This window comes from Scyliorhinus canicula, chromosome 5 (assembly GCF_902713615.1).
Source record: "Scyliorhinus canicula chromosome 5, sScyCan1.1, whole genome shotgun sequence".
In the NCBI taxonomy this organism is placed as follows: Eukaryota; Metazoa; Chordata; class Chondrichthyes; order Carcharhiniformes; family Scyliorhinidae; genus Scyliorhinus; species Scyliorhinus canicula.
Window position 1 is genome coordinate 224,168,411 of NC_052150.1, and position 22,056 is coordinate 224,190,466.

Genomic DNA, 22,056 nt, shown 5'->3' on the forward strand with positions numbered 1-22,056 from the left:
AGGCTAGGTATCCCAAGGGTGTGTAACTCACTTCCTGAGCCCCCAAAGCCTGTCCACCGTCTGCAAGGCACAAGTCAGGAGTGTAATGGAACTCCCCACTTGCCTGGATGAGTGCAGCTCCAACAACACTCAAGAAGCTCAACAACATCCTGGACAAAGCAGCCCTGCTTGATTGCTTCCCCTTCCACAAACATTCAAACCCTCCATTACCGACAAACAGTGACAGCCGTGTGTACCATCCACAAGATGCACTGCAGTAACTCACCAAGGTTCCTTAGGCAGCACCTTCCAAACCCACGACCACTACCATCGAGAAGGACAACAGAGCAGCAGATACCTGGGAACCCCACCACCTGGATGTTCCCCTCCAAGTCACTAACCCCTTCAACTTGAAAATATATCCGTCACTGTGACTGGGGCAAAATCCTGGAACTCCCTCCCTAACAGCACTGTGGGGGTACCTCCACCTCCTGGACAGCAGCAGTTCAAGAAGGCAACTGCTCACCACCACCTTTTGAAGGGCAACTCGGGCTGGGCAATAAATGCCAGCCTAACCAGGGATGCCCATATCCCGTAAGTTATTTTTTAAAAAATCATCACTGTTAATAAACACTGCAGTCAATCTGCACACAGCAAAGTCTGATTAGCAATAGGCAATTCATTGGTTAAGGGATAAATATTGAGCCTGTTTATAGAAGTCTACTTCTCTTCGAACAATGGCATCTTTTATATCTACAGTGGCAGACGAGGACCCTGATTTAAACATTTTATGTGAAACAGTGTATCTGTAACAAGTCAGGGATCCTTTGGGACAGTGTCGGCCTTTGTAACAAGCCGTTAGAAACTGCAGGAGCACCTGAATCTACTGCCTCCTGACTCAGAATTGTGCTACCAGTGAGCTACAGCTGGGCAGAATTCCTTTTTTCGAGCAGAGTTCTAAGGAATATTGAAATGGAGGATGTTATGCTCAAGGCCCCACACCAGGGAAAGGCAATCCCATCCAGCACACACGGTTGAAAGAACCAACATTTTTCTTCATTTTTGGATTTTAAAAAAAATAATTGTTCAAATATTTAAAGTAACTTTTGCAGTCTATTAGCGAAAACCTAGGTGCCCTCCCATGATCTAGAATTTCAAAGCAAGGAAACAACATCTTCAACAGACTCCAGCGTCATCAGCAGGGTCTCCATGAATTGCAGTCCATGATTTCCAGGGCAGACAACAACCAGTCGTGAAGCCATCTTGCATTCCATCAGCTGCTACCCTACGAGTGAACATAAAATTAAAATTTTTTTTAAATTAAGCCGTCACCTTTTTGACCCAGATCCAGGCATGTAAACATTTTGGTGGCATTTACTAATTTACCTGCTTCCTGTTTTGGTATTAAATAGTTTTTTTTATTGATTTGATTTTTGATCTGATTTGATTTATTGTCACATATACCGAAGTACAGTGAAAAGTATTTTTCTGCGGCCGAGGGAATGCCATTTTGAAGTTGTACAGAACCTTGGTGAGGCCACGGCTGGAGTATGTGTGCCGTTCTCGCTGTCATGTTATCGGAAGGATGCGATTGTACCGGAGGAGGTGCAGAAGAAATTCATCAGAATGTTGCAGGGGATGGAACATTTAACACCATAAGACAGAGTAGAATTAGGTCATTTGGCCCATCGAGTCTGCTCTGCCATTCAGTCATAGCTGATATCTTCCTCGTTCCATGATTTCTCCCCTTAACGCCTGATCCCCTTATCTATCTCTGTCTTAAAGACACTCCGTGAAATGGTCTCCACAGCCTTCTGCGGCAACGTGTTCCACAGATTCACCACCCTCCGGCTGAAGAAATTCCTCCTCGTCTCTGCTTTAAATGATCATCCCTTCAGTCTGAGGCTGTGTCCTCTGGTTCTACTTTTTCCTACAAGTGGAAACATCCACTCCATGTCCACTCTATCCAGGCTTTGCAGTATCCTGTAAGTTTCAATATGATTCCCCCCTCACCCTTTTAAACTCCAACGAGTACAGACCCAGAGTCCTCAACCGTTCCTCATACGACAAGCTCTTCATTCCAGGGATTATTCTTGTGAATGTCCTCTGGCCCTTTCCAAGGCCAACACATCCTTCCTTAGACACGGGGCCCAAAACTGCTCACAATACTCCAAATGGGGTTTGACCAGAGCCTGATACAGCCTCAGACGTACATCCCTGGTCTTTTATTCTAGCCCTCTTGACATGAATGCTAACATTGCATTTGCCTTCCTAACTGCTGATTGAACTTGCGCATTAACCTTAAGAGAATCTTGAACTAGAACTCCCAAATCCCTTTGTGCTTCTGATTTGCTAAGCATTTCCCCATTTAGAAAATAGTCTATGCCTCTATTCTTATGACCAAAGTGCATAACCTCACACTTTCCCACATTGTAATCCATCTGCCACTTCTTTGCCCACTCTGCCAGCCTGTCCAAGTCCTTCTGCAGCCCCCCCTTGCTTCCTCAATACTACCTGTCCCTCCACAGATCTTTGTATCATCTGCAAACTTAGCAACAGTGCCTTCAGTTCCTTCTTCCAGATCGTTAATGTATTTAAGTTATGAAGAGAGGTTGGATAGACTTAGTTTGTTTTCTCTAGAGCAGAGGAGACTGAGGGGGCGATCTGATCGAGGTGTACAAGATAATGAGGGGCGTGGATAGGGTGGATAGAGAGCAGCTTTTGAAGGGTCAGTTACGAGGGGACACAAGTTCAAGGTGAGAGGCAGGAGGTTTAGGGGGTTGTGAGGAAAAACCTTTTTCCCCAGAGGGTGGTGAGGGTCTGGAACACACGGCCTGTGAGGGTGGTAGAGGCGGGTTGCCTCACATCCTTTAAAAAGTACCTGGATGAGCACTTGGCACGTCATAACATTAAAGGCAATGGGCCAAGTGCTGGCAAATGGGATTAGGTAGACAGGTCAGGTGTTTTTCATGTATCAGTGCAGACTCGATGGGCTGAAGGGCCTCTTTTGTGCTGTAAACTAAACTCTATGACTAAACTCTACCTTTCACTTCCTTACCTATCCATGGAGCTGCATTGTTTTTGGCCGCAGTTTGTTCACTTGCGTTTCTGCTTCATCCGCACGCTCCTCTGCATTTTGCAGCTCGTGACGCATCTTTCGGAACTTTGAGAGATTAGCATTGGCCTGTTCCTCCTGCAGTTAGTAAAAGACAAAGCTCGTGTAGTAATCTATTCATGTTTGCCAGCTGTCCAGTTCATTGCAGACCTGTTACATGGTCACTAGACACTCTCACAGACTCACTGAACATACCTTGTACACTTTACACGGCCTGAACACATGAATGCTTTATTCTGACTGAATATATACAAATTCTCAGAGTTTTTGTTATTGCTAACAGGAGCAGACGGTAGGAAAATGTCAACCTTCGCCTTTGATAATCACCCCTGATAGGTAACCACAACAGAGATCCATTGTCCTGTCAACCTGGATATATCGATAGATCAGGGGCGAGATTCTCCGACCCGCCTCACCAGGACGCCCCGGCCGGCAGCGGGATTTTCCATCTCACCAGCCGGCCAACGGGGTTTCCCATTGTGGCCAGCCCCACGCTGTCGGGAAATACTTGGGTGTGGATGCGCTGCCGACACAACGGAGAATCCGGCCAGCGGAGAATCCAGCCCCAGATTTTTAACATCTTCCCAGTCTGACTTTTTCATACATTTTCAACCAAGTTAAAGTTACTAACTGCACAATAATTCCACAATTATTGGAATACAAGTTACTCACTGCCCAATAGCCCCCCCCCCAGTACCTAAGTTAAATTTACTCACTGCTCAGTAACCCCACGAGTACCCGAGTTAGGATTACTCATGGCCCAGTAACCCCACGAGTACCTGAGTTAAGATTACTCGCGGCCCAGTAATACAGCAAAGATAATCACAGCCAAGTATTGCTGCAAAGATTACTCACGGCCCAGTATTGCTGCGAAGATTACTCACGGCCCAGTAACCCCGCGAAGATTACTCACGGCCCAGTAAGCCTACGAAGATTACTCACGGCCCAGTAACCCAGCGAAGATTACTCACGGCCCAGTATTGCTGCGAAGATTACTCACGGCCCAGTAACCCCGCAAAGATTACTCACGGCCCAGTAACGCCACGAAGATTACTCACGGCCCAGTATTGCTGCGAAGATTACTCACGGCCCAGTAACCCCGCAAAGATTACTCACGGCCCAGTATTGCTGCGAACATTATTCACGGCCCAGTATTGCTGCGAAGATTACTCACGGCCCAGTAACCCCGCAAAGATTACTCACGGCCCAGTAACCCCACGAAGATTACTCACGGCCCAGTATTGCTGCGAAGATTACTCACGGCCCAGTAACCCCACGAAGATTACTCACGGCCCAGTAAGCCCACGAAGATTACTCACAGCCCAGTAACCCCGCGAAGATTACTCACGGCCCAGTAACCCCGCGAAGATTACTCACGGCCCAGTAACCCCGCAAAGATTACTCACGGCCCAGTAACCCCACGAAGATTACTCACGGCCCAGAAACCCCGAGAAGATTACTCACGGCCCAGTAACCACACGAAGATTACTCACGGCCCAGTAACCACACGAAGATTACTCACGACCCAGAAACCCCACGAAGATTACTCACGGCCCAGTATTGCTGCGAAGATTACTCACGGCCCAGTATCGCTGCGAAGATTACTCACGGCCCAGTAACCCCGCGAAGATTACTCACGGCCCAGTAACGCCACGAAGATTACTCACGGCCCAGTATTGCTGCGAAGATTACTCACGGCCCAGTAACCCCGCAAAGATTACTCACGGCCCAGTATTGCTGCGAAGATTATTCACGGCCCAGTAACCCCGCGAAGATTACTCACGGCCCAGTAACCCCACGAAGATTACTCACGGCCCAGTATTGCTGCGAAGATTACTCACGGCCCAGTATTGCTGCGAAGATTACTCACGGCCCAGTAACCCCACGAAGATTACTCACGGCCCAGTATTGCTGCGAAGATTACTCACGGCCCAGTATTGCTGCGAAGATTACTCACGGCCCAGTATTGCTGCGAAGATTACTCACGGCCCAGTAACCCCACGAAGATTACCCACGGCCCAGTAACCCCACGAAGATTACTCACAGCCCAGTAACCCCGCGAAGATTACTCACGGCCCAGTAACCCCGCGAAGATTACTCACGGCCCAGTAACCCCGCGAAGATTACTCACGGCCCAGTATCGCTGCGAAGATTACTCACGGCCCAGTAACCCCGCAAAGATTACTCACGGCCCAGTAACCCCGCAAAGATTACTCACGGCCCAGTAACCCCGCAAAGATTACTCACGGCCCAGTAACCCCGCAAAGATTACTCACGGCCCAGAAACCCCGTGAAGATTACTCACGGCCCAGTAACCCCACGAAGATTACTCACGGCCCAGTATTGCTGCGAAGATTACTCACGGCCCAGTAACCCCACGAAGATTACTCACGGCCCAGTATTGCTGCGAAGATTACTCACGGCCCTGTAACCCTGCGTAGATTACTCACGGCCCAGTATCGCTGCGAAGATTACTCACGGCCCAGTAACCCCGCAAAGAATACTCACGGCCCAGTAACGCCACGAAGATTACTCACGGCCCAGTATTGCTGCGAAGATTACTCACGGCCCAGTAACCCCGCAAAGATTACTCACGGCCCAGTATTGCTGCGAAGATTATTCACGGCCCAGTAACCCCGCGAAGGTTATTCACGGCCCAGTAACCCCGCAAAGATTACTCACGGCTCAGTAACCCAGCGAAGATTACTCACGGCCCAGTAACTCAGCGAAGATTACTCACGGCCCAGTAACCCCGCAAAGATTACTCACGGCCCAGTGACCCCGCAAAGATTACTCACGGCCCAGTAACCCCGCAAAGATTACTCACGGCCCAGTAACCCCGCAAAGATTACTCACGGCCCAGTAACCCCACGAAGATTACTCACGGCCCAGAAACCCCACGAAGATTACTCACGGCCCAGTATTGCTGCGAAGATTACTCACGGCCCAGTAACCCCGCGAAGATTACTCACGGCCCAGTAACCCCACGAAGATTACTCACGGCCCAGTATTGCTGCGAAGATTACTCACGGCCCAGTAACCCCACGAAGATTACTCACGGCCCAGTATTGCAGCGAAGATTACTCACGGCCCAGTAACCCCACGAAGATTACCCACGGCCCAGTAACCCCGCGAAGATTACCCACGGCCCAGTAACCCCGCGAAGATTACTCACGGCCCAGTAACCCCGCGAAGATTACTCACGGCCCAGTAACCCCGCGAAGATTACTCACGGCCCAGTATTGCTGCGAAGATTACTCACGGCCCAGTATTGCTGCGAAGATTACTCACGGCCCAGTAACCCCACGAAGATTACTCACGGCCCAGTATTGCAGCGAAGATTACTCACGGCCCAGTAACCCCACGAAGATTACCCACGGCCCAGTAACCCCGCGAAGATTACCCACGGCCCAGTAACCCCGCGAAGATTACCCACGGCCCAGTAACCCCGCGAAGATTACTCACGGCCCAGTAACCCCGCGAAGATTACTCACGGCCCAGTAACCCCGCGAAGATTACTCACGGCCCAGTATCGCTGCGAAGGTTATTCACGGCCCAGTAACCCCGCAAAGATTACTCACGGCCCAGTAACCCAGCGAAGATTACTCACAGCCCAGTAACTCAGCGAAGATTACTCACGGCCCAGTAACCCCGCGAAGATTACTCACGGCCCAGTATCGCTGCGAAGATTATTCACGGCCCAGTAACCCCGCGAAGATTACTCACGGCCCAGTAACCCAGCGAAGATTACTCACAGCCCAGTAACTCAGCGAAGATTACTCACTGCCCAGTAACCCCGCAAAGATTACTCACGGCCCAGTAACCCCGCAAAGATTACTCACGGCCCAGTAACCCCGCAAAGATTACTCGCGGCCCAGTAACCCCGCAAAGATTACTCACGGCCCAGTAACCCCACGAAGATTACTCACGGCCCAGAAACCCCACGAAGATTACTCACGGCCCAGTATTGCTGCGAAGATTACTCACGGCCCAGTAACCCCGCGAAGATTACTCACGGCCCAGTATCGCTGCGAAGATTATTCACGGCCCAGTAACCCCGCAAAGATTATTCACGGCCCAGTAACCCCGCAAAGATTACTCACGGCCCAGTAACCCCGCAAAGATTACTCACGGCCCAGTAACCCCGCAAAGATTACTCACGGCCCAGTAACCCCGCAAAGATTACTCACGGCCCAGTATTGCTGCGAAGATTACTCACGGCCCAGTAACCCCGCGAAGATTACTCACGGCCCAGTAACCCCACGAAGATTACTCACGGCCCAGTATTGCTGCGAAGATTACTCACGGCCCAGTAACCCCACGAAGATTACTCACGGCCCAGTATTGCTGCGAAGATTACTCACGGCCCAGTAACCACACGAAGATTACCCACGGCCCAGTAACCCCGCGAAGATTACCCACGGCCCAGTAACCCCGCGAAGATTACTCACGGCCCAGTAACCCCGCGAAGATTACTCACGGCCCAGTAACCCCGCGAAGATTACTCACGGCCCAGTATTGCTGCGAAGATTACTCACGGCCCAGTATTGCTGCGAAGAGTACTCACGGCCCAGTAACCCCACGAAGATTACTCACGGCCCAGTAATGCAGCGAAGATTACTCACGGCCCAGTAACCCCAGCGAAGATTACTCACGGCCCAGTAACCCCGCGAAGATTACTCACGGCCCAGTAACCCCGCGAAGATTACTCACGGCCCAGTAACACAGCGAAGATTACTCACGGCCCAGTAACTCCGCGAAGATTACTCACGGCCTAGTAACCCCACGAAGATTACTCACGGCCCAGTAAGCCCACGAAGATTACTCACGGTGTTGTATTTTATATTTTCCCCGCGTCTTGACTGTGATAGAGAAATTCAAACAGCATTCATTAGGTAAGCAAAACTGAACTTTATTCACTAATTAGAACTGACTGCTAGCAGTATGGCTGAGATTTGAAGTCGGAAAGCATTGAATTACAAACTGCTGAGTCCGTCCCAAGTCTGCGATATTACAGGAAAAGAAGGCGATTCTTATACATTATGAAATGAATGAAAATCGCTTATTGTCACGAGTAGGCTTCAATGAAGTTACTGTGAAAAGCCCCTAGTCGCCACATTCCGGCGCCTGTCCGGGGAGGCTGGTACGGGAATCGAACCGTGCTGCTGGCCTGCTTGGTCTGCTTTATAAGCCAGCGATTTAGCCTTGTGAGCTAAACCAGCCCCTGGTTTATAGGATCATTATAGGATCATTATAGGATCAAGATAACATGAATACAACTTGGTCAGGAATTTGATCGAAAGTAAAACATAAGTAATAATCGTTACAATGGCGTCACCTTGCTGACCTTTAGGGGACTTGAGTTTCATATCATTATCTTGTCTTTGTTTTAAGAAAGGGAAGAATTTGTTTAGGAACAGGAAGAAATAGTTGTTCAGCTTGTTATGTATTAAGATTGCTTCTAAGTTCAAGCCTTATCTAGACTCTCAGAGTCACCCAGTTCTCAGGGCATGCTGTCTCTGTGTATTCTGTATCTGTGTCTTAGGTTAAATTCAATTGTACCAAGAAGACTTGACTAGTTTTCCCATCATGCCATTATTTGCTTCACACAATACCACAACGGCTCAGTAACCCCACGAAGATTACTCACAGCCCAGTAACCCCGCGAAGATTACTCACGGCCCAGTAACCCCGTGAAGATTACTCACGGCCCAGTAACCCCGCAAAGATTACTCACAGCCCAGTAATCCCGCAAAGATTACTCACGGCCCAGTAACCCCGCGAAGATTACTCACGGCCCAGTATTGCTGCGAAGATTACTCACGGCCCAGTAACCCCGCGAAGATTACTCACGGCCCAGTAACCCCGCGAAGATTACTCACGGCCCAGAAACCCCGTGAAGATTACTCACGGCCCAGTAACCCCGCGAAGATTACTCACGGCCTAGTAACCCCACGAAGATTACTCACGGCCCAGTAAGCCCACGAAGATTACTCACGGCCCAGTAACCCCGCGAAGATTACTCACGGCCCAGAAACCCCACGAAGATTACTCACGGCCCAGTAACACAGCGAAGATTACTCACGGCCCAGTAACACAGCGAAGATTACTCACGGCCCAGTATTGCTGCGAAGATTACTCACGGCCCAGTATTGCTGCGAAGATTACTCACGGCCCAGTAACCCCGCGAAGATTACTCACGGTCCAGTAACCCCACGAAGATTACTCACGGCCCAGTAACCCCGCGAAGATTACTCACGGCCCAGTATTGCTGCGAAGATTACTCACGGCCCAGTAACCCCGCGAAGATTACTCATGGCCCAGTAACACAGCGAAGATTACTCACGGTCCAGTAACACAGCGAAGATTACTCACAGCCCAGTAACCCCGCGAAGATTACTCACGGCCCAGAAACCCCACGAAGATTACTCACGGCCCAGTAACCCCGCGAAGATTACTCACGGTCCAGTAACACAGCGATGATTACTCACGGCCCAGTAACCCCGCGAAGATTACTCACGGTCCAGTAACACAGCGAAGATTACTCACAGCCCAGTAACCCCGCGAAGATTACTCACGGTCCAGTAACACAGCGAAGATTACTCACGGCCCAGTAACCCCGCAAAGATTACTCACGGCCCAGTAACCCCGCAAAGATTACTCACGGCCCAGTAACCCCGCGAAGATTACTCACGGCCCAGTAACCCCGCGAAGATTACTCACGGCCCAGTAACCCCGCGAAGATTACTCACGGCCCAGTAACCCCGCGAAGATTACTCACGGCCCAGTATTGCTGCGAAGATTACTCACGGCCCAGTAACCCCGCAAAGATTACTCACGGCCCAGTAACTCCGCGAAGATTACTCACGGCCCAGTAACACAGCGAAGATTACTCACGGCCCTGTAACCCCACGAAGATTACTCACGGCCCTGTAACCCCACGAAGATTACTCACGGCCCTGTAACCCCACGAAGATTACTCACGGCCCTGTAACCCCACGAAGATTACTCACGACCCAGTAACTCCGCGAAGATTACTCACGGCCCAGTATTGCTGCGAAGATTACTCACGGCCCAGTAACCCAGCGAAGATTACTCACGGCCCTGTAACCCCACGAAGATTACTCACGGCCCTGTAACCCCACGAAGATTACTCACGGCCCAGTAACCCAGCGAAGATTACTCACGGCCCTGTAACCCCACGAAGATTACTCACGGCCCTGTAACCCCGCGAAGATTACTCACGGCCCAGTATTGCTGCGAAGATTACTCACGGCCCAGAAACCCCACGAAGATTACTCACGGCCCAGTCACTCCACGAAGATTACTCACGGCCCAGTAACCCCGCGAAGATTACTCACGGCCCAGTAACCCCGCGAAGATTACTCACGGCCCAGTAACCCCGCGAAGATTACTCACGGCCCAGTAACACAGCGAAGATTACTCACGGCCCAGTAACACAGCGAAGATTACTCACGGCCCAGTAACCCCGCGAAGATTACTCACAGTCCAGTAACCCCACGAAGATTACTCACGGCCCAGTAACCCCGCGAAGATTACTCACGGCCCAGTAACTCCGCGAAGATTACTCACGGCCCAGTCACTCCGCGAAGATTACTCACGGCCCAGTCACTCCGCGAAGATTACTCACGGCCTGCTCAGTCTGTTGCTTGTAATTCTTTATCCTGAGCTCCATTTGGTCAATGATTTCCTGCAGTCTTTTCAAATTTTTTTGATCTTCTTCAGACTGTTGAAAAATATCAGTAAATGATTTTTGTGAAATATTAAAATCTCTGGGAAGAATAATGGGCAAACTGAATTGTCTTTTGCCGTGAGAAGATGAACACTTGATGAGTGACTCCTGCCCAGTCAGTCAGTTCACACACCTTTATAAACAATTGGACAGCGGCGGGGAGGGGAGGGGGGCATTTTCCAGTCCTTCTCGGCCAGCGCGATTTTGCGGGCCCTCTGAAAGCATCCCCAGCGCCATGACGGGCGAGTCCTGGCGGGAGTGGAAGACCCTGCCAGTGGCCAATGACAAGCTACCTCAGCCATGGGAAAACACCTCGCTGGTGAGCTGGAAAACCGCGACCAGTCTGTCTAGACGCTGAAGGAACAGTCCAAGGATACTGGCATCTTTCTTTATAATCATTCCATGTTATTATTGAATTTTCTGTATATAGGTGACAGGAGGAAACCGGCAGTATAAGAAGAGGCTGGTGGCTAAGGTAAAGGATTTAAAAAATCTTCCATAGGCACCTTAATAGTAAAACGTCAGTAAAAGGAGCAGAGCCAACGAGGACACGGACGTTGGTACAAGGTGGTTTTTTAATGGAGAAGCCAACGCCTTGTAGGTGGCAATTTCCTTCCTGAAGGTGTAACCACCACCTTGACTCTCAAACTGGCCTTGCCCTGCCCGCCAAGTCTCATTTGGGGCAGCAGCGTCAGAGGTCCCAGACAATGATAGCAGTACATCGATCCGGTCTGTCGATAAAGGGGTTGATCATGAGGCTCCTGATGTTCCAGGTCCCGAAATTTATTTTAAGGGGTAGAAGTTGCCTGCACCCAACTTCAGTTAATGTGGGGTGGCTATTGCATACCAGCTACCACACCTGGCTTTGTTCCAGGTGCAAGGGAGCCCAAGACAACTGGAGAATGGGCTCCGCTATATCGACCTGGGACATACAAACGTCCACTCAGTTGTGTGTGAAAAGGCAGCTCGCCAGCACCTCCTTCAGGACAATTAGGGATGGGCAGCAAATGCTAGCCTCACCAATGATCACATCCAGCAAGTCAATTAATTTTTTTAAATCCTTTCCATCTCACAGTTGCCTGGAGTCACATTTGAATACCATTTCTCCGATGGTACAAATCCATTGCTAACACAACAGAAAGAACCTCGGTACAGATACAGCTGGGGCCTGCAGAGTGGGGAGGGACGGGCAGAGGGCAGGGTCTGCACAGAAGGAGGAAGAAGCCTTCAGAGGGGAGGGCAGGTTGTTCGGGGTGGGTGGTGTGGCCTGGGCTGTGGAATGAGCCACACCATTGGGCAGATAGTATTTTCTTCGCAGCAGGTTGTGATGTGTCCTGTGAGACCTCAGCGAGACCTTGGTGTCCCCGTGCATCAGTCGCTGAAAGTACGCGCGCAGGCACAGCAGGCAGTAAAGAAGGAAAATGGGATGTTGGCCTTCATCGCAAGAGGATTTGAGTATCGGAATAAAGATATTTTACTGCAATTGTATCGGGCATTGGTGAGGCCACACCTGGAGCATGGTGTGCAGGTTTGGTGTCCTTATCTGAGGAAGGATGTTCTTGCTATGGAGGGAGTGCAGCGAAGGTTTACCAGGCTGATTCCTGGGATGGCGGGACTGTCATATGAGGAGAGACTAAATCGGTTTGGATTACTGGAGTTTAGAAGAGAAGGGATCTCATAGAAACTCTAACAGGATTAGACAGGGTCGATTCAGAAAGAATGTTCCCACAATGGTGGGGGCGTCCAGAACTAGGGGTCACAGATTGAGGATAAGGGGTAAACTTTTTAGGACTGAGATGAGGAGAGTGGTGAATCTGTGGAATTAACTACCACAGAAAGTAGTCGAAGGCAAAACATTGTGTAATTGCAAGAAGGAATTAGAAACAGCTCTTGGGGCTGAAGGGATCAAGGGATGTGGGGGAAGCGGGTTCAGGATATTGAACTTGATGATCAGCCATAATCATAATGAATGGCGGAGCAGGCTCGAAGGGCCGAATGGCCTCCTCCTGCTTCGATTTTCGGTGTTTCTATGTCCTCACTGAGCAGAATTGCACCGCGATGAAGATACAGTCGGTTACCTGAAAGTTGAGTTCTTTAACACAGCGTTCCTGCCTTTTTAATCCTCTCTGTAACTCCGCATTTTTCTTCTTCTCAATGGAAACGTCCTCCTCCAACCCTCGAATCTGCATTTTGAAAAATAATTCCCACAACTTATTTCAAGGGAGGTCACTCATTTGATAACAAATAGAAGTCCCACCTTTTACACTTGTTGAGGTTTTCCAAGTGTGAATCTGTGGAAGTTGCCGGAAGGGTTTCAGCTGTCCAGGGGGAGTGGAGAGTTTACATGTTTGTAGTTAATATAATGAGTGCCAGGCTGTGCTTGGGGCGGTTTATTGTGCCAAGATTGTGTGTGGCATTGATAGTGCCAACATTGTCAATATGCCACCCTAGTAGAGGATCAACTGTTTCGTAAACTCACAGGACCAGTGAGTGCGTTATTGCTTGCAAAACCTGTGGGTAATAAGTATTCTCTGGATACTGTATAGTGACAACCTGTTTTCCATATGTGCTACGCAATGAGAACACACAAACATAAAAAGGAACAGGATTAGGCTATTCAGCCCCTCAAACCTGCTCCACCATTCAATAAGACCAAATGACGGATGTGATCATAGCCCTAACTCCACTTTGCTGCCTGTCGCCAATAACCCTCAACGTCCTTGTTGATCAAAAATATAACTCAGCCTTAAATATATTCAATGACCGAGCCTCTCTATGGAAGACAATTCCAAACACTGACCACACTCTGAGAGAACAAATTCCTCCTCATCACCATCTTGAATATGTTCGGGCACGAAGACCTCACGCTATATATATAGGTATCCTCATGGCTAATTTGTCAAATTTTTAAAACTGGACAAGGACCTTTTAAAATGACTGAAGCTGCAATTGTGACCCTCGAACAAAAGGAGCTACCATGCCAGAATCGCAGAAACAGGCACCTTGTTATCTCTGAAGAGACACTAATGAGCCCTGTGGACTTCGGAAACCACATTCAAAGAGAACTATACAAAGGCCATCTGCATTCCATAAGCCCGTCCTGGCCACCCGGAGCCTGTTCATCCGCCAGGACAAAGGGGCTTTGTCTAGGTTGAATACCTGGCCCCAGCTACACTGTTGTGACTGGAACCTCTGCCCCATCGTCTACAAGATTGATCCATCTATGTGTGCTACCTCCATAAATGAATAACTCATTGGACACACTATAAATCTTTATTTTCTCTATCTCTCTTTTACAGTGCAAGTGCACAGGAGGCAACATTGGCCCCTCCTCCCATGTGTGTGTCTTTTTTTTAAATTCATTTGTGGGATGTGGGTATTGCTGGCTAGGCCAGCATTTGTTCCCCATCCCTAATTGCCCCTGAACTGAATAGCTTGCTCGGCCATTTAAGCGGGCATTTAAGAGTCAACCACATTGTTGTGGGTCTGGAGTCACACGTAGGCCAGAGCAGGAAAAGATGACAGATTTCCTTCCTATATTAATGAACCAAATGGTTTTTAAAAATAAATTTATACTACCCAATTTTTTGTTTTCCCAATTAAGAAATGAAATGAAAATAGCTTATTGTCACGAGTAGGCTTCAAATGAAGTTACTGTGAAAAGCCCCTAGTCGCCACATTCCGGCGCTGTTACGGAAATCGAACCGTGCTGCTGGCCTGCTTGGTCTGCTTTCAAAACCAGCGAATTAGCCCTGTGCTAAACAGCCCCTAAAGAGGCAATTAGCGTGGCCAATCCACCTAACCTGTACATTTGTGGGTTTTGGGGCTGAAACCCACGCAGACACGGGGAGAATGTGCAAACTCCACACGGACAGTGACCTGGGGCCAGGATCAAACTCGGGTCCTCAGCGCCGTAGGCAGCAGTGCTAACCCACTGGGCCATCCTGAACCAGATGGGTTTTTACAACGATCGACAATGGAAATTTGAAATTTCCTGAATTAAAATTTTGCCATCTGCTGTGGTGGGATTCAAACCCAGGTCACGGAATCTGGATTATTAGTTCAATGACAATACCTCTATGCCACTGCCTCCCCCTTGTGTGCGCAAATAAACTAACCCTTTGAGTTCATCCTCTCTCAATCTGTAATAAATCCGTAACAGTTCTCCCCGCACAAGGGGAAACATCCTCTTAGCATCCACCCTGTCAAGCCACCTCAGAATCTTATATGTTTCAATAATATCACCTCTCATTCTTCTAAACTCCAATGTGTATCGGCCCAACCTGTTCAACCTTTCCTCATGAGAGCCTAGTGAACCTTCTCTGAACTGCTTCCAATGCAAGTTTATCCGTCCTTCCGCAAGGAGACTAAAACTCTGCATAGTACTCTCGATGTGGCCTCACCAATTCCCTGTCCAGATGGAGCAAGATTTTCCCACATCCTCCTTGCCATTAGACCAACATTCCAATTGCCTTCCTGATTACTTGCTGTACCTGCATACTAGGTGAATGAGGTGAAGGAGCAGTGCTCCTAAAGCTAGTGATTCTAAACAAACCTGTTGGACTTTAACCTGGTGTTGTAAGGCTTCTTACTGTGCTCACCCCAGTCCAACGCCGGCATCTCCACATCATTGGTTTTTGAGATTCATGTTTTCGGGCTTGGTTTCCTTGCTGGCACATTGCTAGTTATTCAGTTCTGACGTCTCACCTGTGTCTGCATCTTGTGCAGCTGCTTCTTGCTGCTCTTCACTGCTCCGATCTCAGCCTCGTCCAGGCGTTCCTGCAAGTCTTTGGCCGTCAGTTCCAGGTTCTTTTTGGCATGTTCCAGATTCATGTTGACTTCCTGTTCTTTCTTCACTTTCTCGGTCAGCGCTGTGACCTGAACAATGAGAAACATCTGCATTCAGCACCTTCCCGAACTGGCCATCTTACTCACAGAGTCAGGGTGGGGGTGGGGAACTGAGACACCCTGTGGTGTACATGAAGCAATTATTACTACTCAAATATTCCACTCGGCAGCATTACTTGGCACAATTCCGCATGTATCAAACTATCAAGACAAGACAGAGAGACGGGGAGATTTGTTTGCCCAACCCGGACCACGAGATTTCGCCATGTTCAGCAAGAACAATTCCTTGAACAGTGGGTTATACAACTAAAATCTTCTTTTAATTTATATTTTGTTTGTTCATCAGATCTAATGTCATTGGCAAGATCAACATTTGTTGCCCATCCCTAATTGCCCTAGAGAAGGTGGTGGTGAGCCACCATCTTGAACCACTACAGTCTATCTATTATAGGTACACCCACCATAGCTGTCAGTGAGGGAGTTCCAGATGTTGACTCAGTGACAGTAAAGGACGGCAAGATATTTCCAAGTCAGGATGGTCAATAACTTGAGGGAAACCTCCAGGTGGTCGTGTTCCCAGGTATCTGCTGCTCTTGTCCTTTTATGTGTGGGGGAGGACACAGGTTAGGAATGTGCTGTCTAAGGACCCTTGGTGAATTACTGCAGTGCATCTTGTGGATGGTACACACGGCTACCACCGTGCATCACTGGTGAAGGGAGTGAATGTTGAAGGTGGTGGATGGGATGCATACCAGGTGAATGAGGTGAAGGAGCAGTGCTCCTAAAGCTAGTGATTCTAAACAAACCTGTTGGACTTTAACCTGGTGTTGTAAGACTTCTTACTGTACTCACCCCAGTCCAACGCCGGCATCTCCACATCATAGGTTTTTGAGTGTACCTATAATAGATAGACTGTACTGGTTCAAGATGTCCCGGATGACGTCGAGCTTTTTACATGTTGTACATGGTGGACAGACTTTGGGGGTGTCAGGAAGAATTCTCAGCTTTTGACCTGCTCTGGTAGCCACAGTATTTAGATAGCTAGTCCAGTTCAGTTTCCGGTCAATGGTAACCCCCAGGATGTTGATTGTGAGGGAGGCAATGATTTAGTGATATTTTCACTGGGTTAGAGATGTGGGCATGATGGTGAAATTTGAATTCAATCAAAAATCTGGAATTAGAAATCTGATAATGGCCATGAAACTATTGTTGCTCGTCATAAAAACCTATCTAGTTCACTAATGTCCTTTAGGGAAGGGAATCATTGCAGTTCTGATGACTGCAATGTGGTCGGGTTTTCAGTGTCCTTTGAAATGGCCTAACAAATGGTTCAAGGGCGATTAGGGATGGACAATAAATGCTGGCCCAGCCTGCACTGCCCACGCTCCAATGATTTAGCTGAAGGAACAAAGTGTCGTATCTCCAACTTTTCAAATGGCACCAAGTTGTGTGGGAGGGTGAGCTGTGAGGAGGATGCAGAGATCCTTCAGTGTGATTTGTTCAAGTTGAGTGAGTGGGCAAATGAATGGCAGATGCAGTATAATGCGAGGTTATCCACTTGGGTAGCCAAAGCAAGAAGGCAGACTATTGGGTTCACAGCGCCAGGGTCCCAGGTTCGATTCCCAGCTTGGGTCTCAGTCTGTGCGGAGTCTGCACATTCTCCCCTTGTCTGCGTGGGTTTCCTCCGGGTGCTCCAGTTTCCTCCCACAAAGATGTGCAGGTTAGGTAGATTGGCCATGCTAAATTGCCCTTAGTGTCCAAAAAGGTTAACTGGGGTTATGGGGATAGGGTGGAGGTGTGGGCTCGGGAAGGGTGCTCTTTCCGATGGCCGGTGCAGACTCGATAGGCCGAATGACCTCCTTCTGCACTGTAAATTCTATGATTCTATTATCCTAATGGCCATAAATTAGGATAGGGAAATGTGCAACGAGGTGTCCTCATGCACTGATCGCTGAAGGTAAGCATGCAGGTGCAGTAGGTGGGGAAGAAGGCTAATGGTATGCCAGCCTTCATTGGGAGGGGATTCGAGTACAGGAGTAGGGATGTCTTGCTGCAATTATACAGGGCCTTGGTGAGGCCACACCTGGAATATTATGCGCAGTTTTGGTCTCCTTGTCTGAGGAAGGATGTCCTAGCTATAGAGTGAGTGCAGCGAAGGTTTACTCGACTGATTCCTGGGAGGGGTCTCAGAGAAACTAACAGGGCTGGACAGGGTAGATGCAGGAAGGATGTTCCCAATGGTGGGAATGGCCAGAACCAGGGGGCACAGTCTGAGGATACAGGGTGGACCATTTAGGACAGAGATGAGGAGAAATTTCTTCATCCAGAGAGTGGTGAGACTGGAATTCATTACCACAGGAAGTAGTTGAGTTCAAAACATTGTATGTTTTCAAGAAGCAGTTAGATATAGCATTTAGGGAAAAGGGGATCAAATATGGGGGAAAGCGGGATTAGCTCATCTTACTCCTATCTTCTATGTATCTATGAACGAATATTTAAAAAATTCAGCACGATAATGCCATTGAATATCATGACAAGATGATCATTGTGCAGCACGAATTGTACTTGCCACTTACTAACCCAATTTTAATCAACGTCAGGTCCAGCCTGGGGATTAAGTTGTGGAACGGGGAGATGGAGGAGAGTTTACCTCATTCTTCGCTTTCCTGCTGTTTTCTGCTTCTGCCCGGAATTCCTGCACCAATTTCTCAACTTGTTGATTCAGTTGTTCAATGTCATATTCATACTTTTTCTTCTGGTTTAGAAGGTTTATGTTCTGGGTGTGGAAAGGAGACAGTTTGAATTAATACGACAACTCTTGCAACCTCAGAAAATCCCAAAGTACTTTCCAGCCAATCTGATGAAATGCAGTCACTGTCGTAATGTAGGGAAATGGGAGACCTTATAGACTCGCAGCGAGATTCCACAACAGCAATTAGATACATAATCTGTTCTGATAATGTTTGGTATTGGTTGGGATAGCAGGGAGATCTGCCCTGATCTTCTGCGAATGATGCCCCAGGATCTTTTACACACCTGTGAGGTCAGATGGGGGGTCTGGGTTTATTGTCGCTGAAAGGCAGTGCTGCACTCCCTCGGTACATCACCCACTTGTCAGCCTTGATTTGTGTACCTAACACCTGGAGCAGGTCTTGAACCCACAACCTTCTGATTCAGCGACAAGAGTGCTGCTCATTGAATCAGAGACTTTTACAGCACTAAAGAGGCCCTTCGGCCCATCGTGTCTGCGCCGGCCATCAAGCACCTATCTATTCTAATCCCATTTTCCAGTACTTGGCCCCACTTGGCCCGTAGCCTTGTATGTTATGACGTTTCTAAACATCTAAATGTTTCTTTTTTTTTAATTTTCCAATTACGGGGAACATTAGCTAATCCACCTACCCTGCACATCTTTGGGTTAGAACATAGAACAGTACAGCACAGAACAGGCCCTTCGGCCCTCGATGTTGTGCCGAGCAATGATCACCCTACTCAAACCCACGTATCCACCCTATACCCGTAACCCAACCCCCTTAACCTTACTTTTTAGGACACTACGGGCAATTTAGCATGGCCAATCCACCTAACCTGCACATCTTTGGACTGTGGGAGGAAACCGGAGCACCCGGAGGAAACCCACGCACACACGGGGAGGACGTGCAGACTCCACACAGACAGTGACCCAGCCGGGAATCGAACCTGGAACCCTGGAGCTGTGAAGCATTTATGCTAACCACCATGCTACCGTGCTGCCCGTACAACCGGGTTGTGGGGGTGAGACCCACGCAGACACAGGGAGAATGTGCAAACTCCACACGGACAGTGACCTGGGGCCCGGATCGAACCCAGGTTCTCAGCGCCGTGAGGCAGCAGTGCTAACCACTGTGCCACCGAGCCGCCCCTAAATACTTCTTAAATGTTGGGCGGGTTCCCACCTATACCTCTCAGGCAGTGAGTTCCAGATTCCCACCCCTCTGCGTGACAAAGGTTTTCCTCAAATCCCCGCCAAATTTCCTGCCGCTTAGCCTAAAGCTATGCCCCCTGGACCCCTCTACCAAGGGGAATAGTTCTTTCCTATCTACCTGATCCCTCATAATTTTGTGCATCTCAATCAGGTCCCTCTCAGCCTTCTCTGCTTGAAGGAGAACAACTCCAGGTTAACCAGCCTCACCTCCTAGCTGATACGCTCCAGCCCAGGCAACATCCTGGTGGATTTCCTCTGCCCCCCTCTCCAGTCCGGTGACAGCCCATCTGGCTGACCCTGGGAGTACAAGGGGTGGGGGTAGAGAAAGTAAACCAATCTTTTGAAGAAACCCCCACACAAACTCAAACACCAAATGCTGATTGGAGCACAATTCGGCTGTGAACGGTCGGCCCCGAACCCGGATTCCATTTCGGATAATCGCAGGGATATAGCCACGGGATTCTGCTGACATTCCGTCTTAATGTCAGCGGAAGTTCCAGAGAAATGGCGTTCACCGGAATTCCAATCACCCGCCTGATGTACCGTCAATTACCACGAGACGATAATCGAGGTTTTATTGCACAAGATGTTGTGCCTCCTGCAGCTGGAACCAGAATGAAATGAATAAATGAAATGAAAATCGCTGATTGTCACAAGTAGGCTTCAATGAAGTTACTGTGAAAAGCCCCTAGTCGCCACATTCCGGCACCTGTTCGGGGAGGCTGGTACGGGAATCGAACCGTGCTGCTGGCCTACCTTGGTCTGCTTTAACTGCCAGCGATTTAGCCCAGTGTGTTAAACCAGCCCCTGGAGGCAGCCCAGGAAAGCACACACTTTTATACGCGGCCTGCTAGGCAGAGTCAGCAGGCAGGGATTTACCGTTGTACCTGTAATATACGGACAGGGCCGTAATACATACAATATATCACTAGTGGTGTTTACCACATTGCCTTACAGCGGGGGTTCTCTGTACACGGTTGGAAATTCCAAACAATATTCCTTAATTGGGCTCTTCCAGAGGACGGATGAAGTACTTCTTTGGGAAGTGTGGAGAATTGTTTAAAGCAGAGAAGGTTCTGGATTGCCTGAGTAAATAATTAGCAGCGAGAGATCTAAAGAGTCTGATGCTCTGGGAAAGACACAATGAGTTGTTCACGGAGAGCTGAGACTAAATGGAAAAGAAGCCCCGATTTATAATGATTTTGTTTAGGCCTCTGGATCAAATTAAACAGGAATGTGTTTGTTTTGTAACTTCACACGCACACTTATTTGTGGGGAGGTTTGGAAGGATTAGCAGGCTGATTATTCACCCTTGTTTGAACTGAGCGTTGGAATGTTTATGTTGTAGCCGACAAGTCCTGGAGTGGGCCTCGAACCCAGAGGCAGGAGAGATAGCTACTGATCCACAGCACCTCTGTTTGGAGGCATTGAGGAAGACAGTGAAGAACTATTTCTAAGTTACCTGAAGGAACCCTTTCAGAGGGAGCACAGGTTGTGATAGAGCTCCGGCACTTCAGGCCCCCATTCCCTGCTCCACACTCTATCTGGACAATCCCTCCCGAGATCTCGGGATTGACAAAGTTACGACTCAATCTTTCAGCACTCCAGCGTTGCTCATTTATACAAGTGGATGGAGTGTCTGAAGGAAGTTACAGGCCTGGACATTTAACGCTCAGCACCTTGAACCCGGAGCCGCCTAGGGTACCTGAGAGAGAATCAATTCCATCTTGTCCCTAGCCTCCTGCAGTTCCTTTTCCGCCGTTTTACAATTCCGGTCGGCGGTCTCCAGTGAGCTGCGGAGAGTCTCCAGCTCTGAGTTCAGGATGGCTCCACGTCGACTGGCCACGTTCAATTCCTCCTTCAGTTGCTCGTTCTGCTGGGCAGTGGTCTCCAGCTGAGCCTGCAGGTCCTGGCAAAGAATGGTTAACATCGGGCACGGTTACAGTTAATATGGTCAATTCACACTAGCCAATCACACTTCCCAATTCCACACATTCTCCCAGCGCCAGGTTCCAGAGAGAAGTATTCCTTTTTTAAATAAATTTGGAGTGCCCCAATTCTTCTTTTTGCCAATCAAGGGGCAATTTAGCGTGGCCAATCCACTCACCCTGTGCATCTTTTTGGGTTGTGGGGTTGAGACCCATTCAGACACGGGAAGGCAAACTCCACACGGGCAGTGACCCAGGGCTGGGATCGAACCCGGGTCCTCAGCGCCGTGAGGCAGCAGTGCTAACCTCTGCACCACCGTGCAGCCCTGGTAAAGTGAAGTATTCTAATTATATTGTCTTGTTGCAGTTTCATTGTGTAGGTTCAGTGATACCTGCCATCATTATTTCCAGCGAGCTGAATAAAATGTTATGAATTATAAATTGTAAAAAGAGACTGCTATCTGAAAGA

General features: G+C 48.9%; 1 protein-coding gene across 1 annotated transcript in view; it reads right to left on the reverse strand.

Annotated features, from left to right (window-relative positions):
- Window positions 1-313: 313 nt before the first annotated feature.
- Window positions 314-22,056, reverse strand: part of LOC119966620 (myosin-7-like) — a 176,052-nt gene continuing 154,309 nt past the window's right edge. Inside the window, exons 37-43 of the mRNA XM_038798621.1 lie at window positions 21,365-21,568; window positions 18,346-18,471; window positions 15,555-15,725; window positions 12,926-13,030; window positions 10,746-10,841; window positions 3,038-3,172; window positions 314-1,264 (exon numbers count right to left, since the gene is read on the reverse strand). Of these exons, the coding sequence (XP_038654549.1) occupies window positions 3,038-3,172; window positions 10,746-10,841; window positions 12,926-13,030; window positions 15,555-15,725; window positions 18,346-18,471; window positions 21,365-21,568 (837 nt within the window). The 3' untranslated portion in view covers window positions 314-1,264. The remainder of the gene's footprint in view (window positions 1,265-3,037; window positions 3,173-10,745; window positions 10,842-12,925; window positions 13,031-15,554; window positions 15,726-18,345; window positions 18,472-21,364; window positions 21,569-22,056) is intronic.